The sequence below is a fragment of the Nilaparvata lugens genome, chromosome 1 (assembly GCF_014356525.2).
Source record: "Nilaparvata lugens isolate BPH chromosome 1, ASM1435652v1, whole genome shotgun sequence".
NCBI lineage: Eukaryota > Metazoa > Arthropoda > Insecta > Hemiptera > Delphacidae > Nilaparvata > Nilaparvata lugens.
In genome coordinates this window covers 97,937,619-97,946,911 of record NC_052504.1, presented here as the reverse complement: position 1 = coordinate 97,946,911, position 9,293 = coordinate 97,937,619, and the positions used below count along the sequence as shown (strand labels likewise).

Sequence of the window (9,293 nt, the reverse complement as noted above, 5' to 3'; positions counted from 1 at the left end):
TTGTCAAGAAAAGTTTTTGACGATTCAGTCGAGTTAATAACTTTTTGTTAATAGCTCGTGTTATTAACTCCAGTGTAAACACAGCTTTAGATTTAGGCTCAGAAAAGGCAAAAATTGATAATATTATACTCAATAATATTAGGAAATGGAATTTCACAATAATTAATCATTTTCTTCAATATTATTGTTATACAACATCGGAAACTGTTTACTATTAAATCACTTTTTTTGTTATAAATAGAATGACTTCCAGTCAAATTTCTTTAATAAGTGAAATATTCACTTACTGTGACAATACGAGATCTTTCTCAGCAGGTTCGCCATCTTTATGGTCCTAACCTAACCTTACCTAACCTAACCTAACCTGACCTAACCTAACCTAACCTAACCTAATTACAAAGAAGTAAATTATTTTGGTTTGAATGAAAAGGTTTCTGCAATATATTTTGGTATCCTAATAGCCTGTATTGAATACGGTGTAAAAGATTATTCTCTAGCATGGAGTTGAATAATGGAAATTGTGATGTAGAAATATAAAAAGTGGAGTATTTGAAGCTATATATGGCAAACTATAAAACAGTATGATTTAAAATGGGGAATGTTTGAAGTTGATAATAGATCAAGTGAATGTTGGTGAAGGGGTGAAGCTCTCTAGAAAAATCATGATTGCTTTGTAAAATAGAAAATTATGCTATTGCTAGTGTTTTTCACCCCAAAGAACATCTAAAATAGAATCAGAACTATGAATGAATTTCTGAATGCTGTCACAATAAACATCATCAGTCTGCAAATATTCCTTGCTTTCAACAATTATCTGGCCTTGACCCTGGCTTGTCTCGAAGGATAGGTCTGTCGATAACTTAACGATAATTACATGTCTGTGAGATGAGGCTCACCAAACTGGAACACCAACGATTTTTATTCAGTGTAGTTCAAAACGTGAGCGTAGTTTGTACGAGGAAACCCTCATCCAAATTTGTGATAGCCTACTGTGTGTTGTTCAAGATAAGAGTGAGCTAATATATTGAAGTCTAACTCAAAATATGTCTTCCATTTAAATTACTTTCAAGTGATTTATTTCAATCTTTAATGTTTTAGCAATCGATAATATTACAGAGAGAAGTGAATATTCTCATTTGGATAATCCTTGAAATATTATTGTTTCTATAGAAGAGTTCTTGATAAAAGAGTGTTTTTTCTATGAATAATTATTTATCACTTTGTTATAGTTCAGATACTGTTTTACTTGTAAATTTGTATATTTGAAAAAAACACTTATTTTTGTTGGAGTATTGAGGGATGCATTTCACTCCTGAAGAGAAACTTCATCAGCCTCATATAAGGCTGATTTTTTCAAATGTTTACAAGTAAAATAGTGTCTGAACTATAACAAAGTTATTATATAGTGTTTCGTCATGGAAATCAACATAAATTATTAATCAATAATCAAGTTGGTTAATTAATTTTAATTCAATTTAATCTTCCCGTCTTTCGGAGGAGACGATATGCCGTCGGTCCCGTCTACCTAAAAAGTAGTCGTCAACTCTCATCATCATCCCTCTCACTCATTATCCACGCACAAGCCTAAGAGCTTATATGGGCATCACCCTTCTATTATTATTACAATAATTTATTGATTAGCTTAAAGTATTTTCAAGTAATTTATACGAGAAATTATATATCACTTATGCGATGATAAAAGTGTGGAAAGCTTCTCGACTATAATTGAAAAAAATTTCAAACAAGAATTATTTTCTTTCAATAATAACTTTAATGATAATCATAATTAATATTCAATTTCAATTACAAACGTCATTGGTGCGGAATGAGTTTAATTATTTAAAATCTTCTGAGAAATCATGATCAATTTGACCTGAAAATAAATTTGGAATACTAACATTCTACTGTATACATACTATTGGAGAGAAACGATAGCATGAGAAGATATCCCATGGTATATGGAGTTAATGTTCCAAATTTAACTGTTAACTTTAGCCGATAGTCCTAGTACTTCTTTTTGGTGAAAAGCTTCTTTTTGGCACTGGTGGTCTACTCTCATACTGTGCCGTTCTTACACTCTTACCCGGCCGAAACAGTAATAAAAGCCAGTAGTAGTCGACAGTAATCGGCCTCATGAGTTAACAAAAAATTGGCTTGAAATTTGGAACATAAATGACCTATATTTTGTGATATCTTCTTATGCTACCTTTTCTCTATAGCTTTATACTTCACCAATAAAACCAGCAGTGCTTCAAAATAAAATGTTTTTTTTTTTGAAGATGGGTTCGAGGATAAATATAGTGTCGGCATTGGTGGCGAGTTTTGCGGCAGTTTTGGTCGTGGCTGAGACCAATAAGTGTCCGCCCAAGTACTGTGAAGAGATCAAAGTCAGCTGTCTCACTTGCAACGGCACTATGCTCCACCTCGATATACCCAATTGTGGTTGCTGTCCTCAGTGCATACCTTTCCGTGGTAAGCATAATCTTCTATAATATAATATTATATTATCATGAAGGTCTCATATCAATTATATTAGTTCTTAACTGTCTCGAGTGGTATATCTACTGAAAAATTTGAAGAATCATATGTTCTCAGGCAGTGGCGTAACGTTTCCAAACCGGGCCCCCCGCAAAAAAAATCCGGGCCCCTGTTCTAAAATCGTACCACCCTTCTCCAGCCCCCTTCTCGCAAATGAAATAATGAATTGAGTAAGCTATTATATAGTATTTATATTTACGGCGCCCTTGCCACACTATATGGTATATATGTTCAGGAATTCAATGGGAAAATAATTTCTTTCCTCCAATGCTTACTTAAAGAATAAAGATAGTAAATAAAGATAACGATCTACTTTAAAACCATTCTGATAATCTTTGTTTGAATCCGAGAGAAAAGAAGTAAAACTTATCTATAAGTAAGTGGTTTGAATAGTCTCAATCTGGATTGTCTCACCGGATCTATAAATTTTAATGATTTGCAAACAAACAACATTCCTATTTTTCAATAAGCTCACTACCAGCACACAATTATTGAAGCTCTGTCAATGGAACTATAATTATTATTACGAGTAGATTTGAACAATGATTGTTTTTCTTTCTTGCCTTATTCATTATTTTCTACTTGTATTCTCTTGATATTAATTCACAACCAGACTGATAACATTGTTCTATTGCATATTTCTTCTTACACAATGAATGAAACCTGTCATTTTCCACAATAAAACTTCTGCTTTTTTATCAAAAGCTACATGATTATTTTTCTTTTTAAAGTATGCAATATATAATTATCATTTCGGGCCCTAACCCGGGCCCCCTATGGATCTGGGCCCCTCGCGCCGCGGGGCAGCGGGGGTGTACGTTACGCCACTGTTCTCAGGACTTATATGTGAGGTCAGCTTACTTCGCTTTTTACTTTCCTTGCCCTATTACCATAGGTAAGGAAAGTATTGCTTTCCAAAAAAAATTAAGGTGCCCCAATTTCTATAGGTTTCAAGGTCCCTTGAGCTGTGTACACGATATCTCATCTCCCAATTTAACGGAACTTATAAGGTCCTTACAATATAAGGATCCGACACGAACAATTTCGATCAAAATTCAATTCAAGATGGCGGCTAAAATGGCAAAAATATTGTCAAAAACAGGGGTTTTCGCAATTTTCTCGAAAACGGCTCCAACGATTTTGATAAAATTTATAACTAGAATAGTCATTGATAAGCTCTATCAACTGCCACAAGTCCCATATCTATAAAAATTTCAGCAGCTCCGCCCCATCTATGCAAAGTTTGATTTTAGATTTCCAATTATCAGGCTTCCAGATACAATTTAAACAAAAAAATTTCTAGTGGAAAAGATTGAGCATGAAAATCTCTACAATTAATGTTCAGTAACATTTTCACCTAAATTGAAAATAAGCTCGAAATTCGAGAAAATGTGATTATCCAATTGCAAACTGTTGGCAACTGTTAATTACTCTGTTGTATATCCATATTTTTTCACTATTAAAATTAAACTTGAATTTTAAAAAAACTTTTGAAGTGAAAATGCACTTACTTTTTGTATAGTGACGATCGTTTCGACCTGTTGTTGGTCATCATCAGACACCATGAGTCTGATGATGACCAACAACAGGTCGAAACGATCGTCACTATACAAAAAGTTAGTGCATTTTCACTTCAAAAGTTTTTTTAAAATTCAAGTTTAACTGTTAATTCTATTAAATGATTCACTATGAAGATATAGCAGACCTCGTATGTCTCCAGCGTTAATGTCCTGTCACCAATTCAATTCAATTCAATTTATTACTTGTCATGGCTAAACAATGGTAAGCATAGACAATAGTCACATACATTCAAATTTTAACATTCATTCACAAAGTAAGACTAGATAAATTTTAAAAATTATGAAAATATAATATTTGAAAACTTTATAAATAATATGTCAGCGGGTCAGTTTTGAATATTCTTTACAAAGAATGGACATTGATATGTCCAAAGCTCCGCCAATTTATGTAGAAACATAACAATACTAGTAGTTCTGTGAACAGTACCCCTCGCGCAGTTATAACGACGTCCCAAACCATAAGCACATCCACACTGATACACTAACTATTTATTGATCAGATCATGCTTACACAAGATTTAATTATCATATAACGCTTTCCGGAATTTAGCGCGAGAAAATCAGAAGACATCTAGGCGCCCAGACGAGCTGTTATGAGTTCTTTGCATCCTATTTAATATTGCATAAGAATTGCATTCAATGAGGCATGCAATTTATAGTCTACACAGCTGCTAATTTTTTACATTGAGATATTGAATTGCAAACATCATGGCATGCAATATAGTCAACAGCTGATTTATGATGAATAATTCTATAGTGTGATTTTTACTCTAATATTGGCGTATGAAGGAGGCTCCTTTTTCCTTTCATATTATCCTTGAAATGCAAAATTTCCAAAAACCTTTTATATAAGTCGACGCGCAATTTTAAAAGGAACCTGTCAAATTCCATGAAAATCCATTACCACGTTTCGCCGTAAATGCGCAACATATAAACATTTAAACATTAAAACATTTGAATATTTAAACATTTAAACATTAAGAGAAATGCCAAACCGTCGACTTGAATCTTAGACCTCACTTCCCTCGGTCAATAATTATCTATAGCTATTACCAATAATTGTTTTTTTCATATCATATGCAGTTCAATAATTATTTTCTTAGTCTATATTATGTAAATTCATCTATAATTTTGTTGTATTGTAAGCTATTGTATATAAGTGTAAAAGCCAGTATATATTGTAATCTACATAAATAAAGTACTCAATCAATCAATCGTTCATCACTACTGTTTATAACATTGACCTCACTATTAAAGACACCCAATAACTGTCTATCGGGAATTTGTTGTCCTCGACCACGAAATCAAGTATCAAGTAAGTAATAATGAATTATTCTATTTTCAATATTTCTCCCAGGAGAAGGCGAGCCTTGTGATACTGAAGGAGAGATTTCAACAGCTGACAAGAAGATCGTGACAAGCAGGAAAGAGCCAGTCAAGGTCGACGAATCTGGCGAGGAGGAAAACCAAGAGAAGAATAAAAACCAAGAGAAGGAGAAGACACCAAACATTTGTAGACCGGAGCTCACGTGTCTTCAAGGCACTTGTGTTGTTATTTTCTAATTGCATCGCATCTTAATGAGCGTCATTAATGTTTTACCGTACTTGATTTCTCATACGTGGCAAATGCAATTTTATACATAAATAATAACAAGCACAAGTTTACTATCTTTCTACTTTGTTATTATAAGGTGGACCTCACTATAATCTTTGAAGGAAAGAAGAGGAAGTATTTGAATGTATTGACTAATTGGTACACCATATAACGCCATATATATTTATTTATTTATCACATTGTGTACAAATACTTAACATGAAGAAATGCACAACAGGCTCATGCCCAAAACTGTCCCATTTCCAATATTTATACTATACTGTCCAAATCAAAATGGTGATTATGTCACTTTCACTTTGCAAAATACAATTTACGCTCTTCAATACTCAGATAAACGAGCAAATTTTGAATCAAATAGATACTATTGGAGTCTAAAATCAAACAATACGTATATATAGTCCAATAATACTTCAAATAGGTACGGTAGTACTTTTAACTAAAATAGTCCAAATAAATAAAGTCAAAATAGTCCAAATAACATCATATTCTCTAGATTAACAACCGTACTTTAAAATACTAATTGGTATAAATTCTACTTTCATAAATTAATAGAGTACGAGAAAAACTCATTGAAAATAGAATTACAAAATTTTTTAGTTTTATATAGTTCTGTAATTAACTCCTTTTTTATCATGCTTATAGTAATGTTATTTATCAACTCTATTTCTTTTTATTTCTAATTATTATGTTTCTCATAACTTTTCATTATGATTGTAATTCTTTTAATTCATTTCTTGCATATTACACTTGATTCACGTCAAATAAGCTTATTTAATTTTATCCAAACTTCATTCTAATTCAACGTTGTGAGTAATTTTGTTTTGATATGGTACCTGCTCAAGACCCCACGGGTTTAGCAGGACCCAACAATGTAAAAATGTATTTCCAATAAAATTGATTGATTAAAGAGTTTAATATGAATGATGTAAAAAACTGAATTTGAGTAAGGTGTATACTCGAAGCTTGAAATTTCTTGAGTGGATCTTGCAATCATTGTTTTGTTTCTCTATCTACATTTTGTATTCTGTTGTATTCTGCTGTATTTCTTGTAAAAGATGTCAAACCAAATCTTTTTAAATATTATTTATGATAATCAATTTCCCTTTCAGAGCTCAAGCAGCTTGCTCATCTGGAAGGGCCCATATTACTATATTTTAATAATTATTAAAATGGACTCTTCTTCCATCAAACTCCTCAATTATTATTATATTCAAATAATACTAGTAGTTCTGTGAACAGTAAACCTCACGCAGTATTCTCATTCACAATTACCTGATTGAAACTTTAGACCTTATGGAAATACAGCAATAGACTGGCTTCTCCACACATCGGTGTAATCACTTGTCAGTTGATTTATGATGAATAATTCTATAATATAGAATTAATTATATAATATAGTCTAATTTTTACTCTTATATATTGGCGTATGAAGGAGGCTCCTTTTTCCTTTTATATTATCCTTGAAATGCAAAATTTCCAAAAACCTTGTATATACGTCGACGCGCAATTAAAAAAGGAAGTTACCTTTCAAATTTCATGAAAATCTATTACCGCGTTTCGCCGTAAAGACGCAACATAAAAACATTTAAACATTAAGAGAAATGCCAAACCTCACTTCGCTCGGTCAATTATATTATATTACTTCACTTGTATGAGCCACTTTATTAAAATTATATATTTTAATTTTTATATTATTTTCACTAATATTAATATATTTTATTATATCATGTATTTGAATGAATAATATTTGAAAAAATTATCCTCTATAGCATAGATTTACAGTGATAAATGAGGTTCTAAGTTTATTTTATAAAATATTTTATGACAATATCTATAAGCTATTAGTATAGTACTTTAGTATTTCAGTAGGCATTTTGATAGACTATTCTAGTACCTATCCTACCGGTAGGCTATTAGTGTCAATCTCAACATAAATTTTACATAGAAATGAGTCTTGAATGATTGTTTCAGCTACATAGAGGATTATCGTATTGATTGTTTAATCAAAATAAATAAATAAATATGAAATTTACTTGAGTATTTTAATATTATGGCTACTTGAAAGATTAATACCATTAATAAATTAGTATTAAAACTTATTGTTGGCATTATTTGTTGACAGGATTATTATTATTTTTTTTAAACATCTTTATTGCCCATAAAAACAAATACAAAATAAAAAAACTTACAGAAGAAATATTCTAGATTATATGCTATTTTACAAATAAATCAAAATTACATGGCACCACCCAGCAAGGGCAAAACCCTGACCGCTGAGTGAGAGTATCAGCTGTTTAGACAATAAAAAATTTATTTACTAATAATAAAAGCTACAAAAAATTGAAGTTAACAATAAATTACTAGGTAGTAATTATTACTTGTGTTCAACTTCATATTTCTACAGAATCAGATCTACTTCGCAGCTAAATAACAAATATTTTTATACTACGAAAACTTGAAGGAAATGAATCCTTTTTTACATTTTTTTCTGAACATATGAAGCTTCAAATTTAATTTTTCCTAATATTACAAATATATATTTTTTTAAATTACAAAGAACTAATAGTAAGTATAGTTAGGTACCTTATTTTTGATTTCATTCCAGAAAAGTCTAGCTTTGGACGAATCACCATTATGAAGCGACAATTTATTCCTATAATCTCCACAGTAAATAAATAAATCAATAAATTCCTGCAATATTTATTGAATTAGCATTGTTCTTGTATTTTTTGTTATTTATTTTATCTTGAGGCTATTAATCATTATGAACGTACCGTATATTCAGCGCAGCTTCAAAATTGACATTACCGGTACCTAATTCATTTTTACTAAATTGAATTTAAAACAATTAACTTCAACAACACTATTTAAAATTGAGTTTTGCATCAAGTGTCATTCTCAGATACTCACCTTGGAAGTTCTGTGTTGTTTATATTCCTCTAACAGTTGATGGCAAATAAAATACAAATTATAAAAGTGATTGTTCAGACTATAATTCAATTTAAACATGGGAGAGAAACTGCGGCTTCTATAGCTGCATTCTACTAGACCTATCTGAAAAAACTTAGGACATGAACATCTAGGCCTACAGTATCACCAGAGAATAGCTATACACTTGCAGATGAACCCGTGCTTTGCAAGGGTTCAATTAAAAACGTGACAAACTGAAAATTTGACCTACTTCAATGAAGAAGAATTAAAAATAGGTCTATAACCATCATAGGTAAATTAACAATCTATTCATATGCAAAATTTCAAGTTAATCAGTACAGTAGATGAGACATGATGATGCGTCATTCGTGAAGTTCCTATCCCGTACGTGTATAAGCCAATTCTTTCCTTTATTATCCTATTATATTAAGCGTATATTATTAATTTCTGTATATATCTGGCTATTTTATATCTGGTTATTTATGTTTTACGGATCTTGAAAACTGCTCTAACGATTTTCACGGAATTTGGAACATAGTAGGTTTATGATATAAAGATTCAATTGCACTAGGTCTCATTCTTTGGAAAACTCGCTGAACGACATTAAAAGGATATTCATCCTTGGAAAA

At 31.2% G+C, this 9,293-nt stretch overlaps 1 protein-coding gene across 3 annotated transcripts; it reads left to right on the top strand.

Annotated features, from left to right (window-relative positions):
* The first annotated feature begins 640 nt into the window (after positions 1–640).
* LOC120349476 lies at positions 641–7,764 on the top strand. Of its 3 annotated transcripts, none has more exons than XM_039419728.1 (3): positions 641–1,011; positions 2,280–2,472; positions 5,476–7,764. In XM_039419728.1, the coding sequence occupies exons 1-3, from the start codon at positions 886–888 to the stop codon at positions 5,679–5,681; spliced, it is 525 nt and encodes a 174-aa protein (XP_039275662.1). In that variant the 5' UTR covers positions 641–885; the 3' UTR covers positions 5,682–7,764. The 3 variants fall into 3 exon arrangements, with proteins under 3 accessions (XP_039275662.1, XP_039275663.1, XP_039275664.1); XM_039419729.1 differs by having other exon boundaries at positions 644–939; positions 5,476–5,900; XM_039419730.1 differs by having other exon boundaries at positions 650–1,122; positions 5,476–5,897.
* The last annotated feature ends 1,529 nt before the right edge of the window (positions 7,765–9,293 follow it).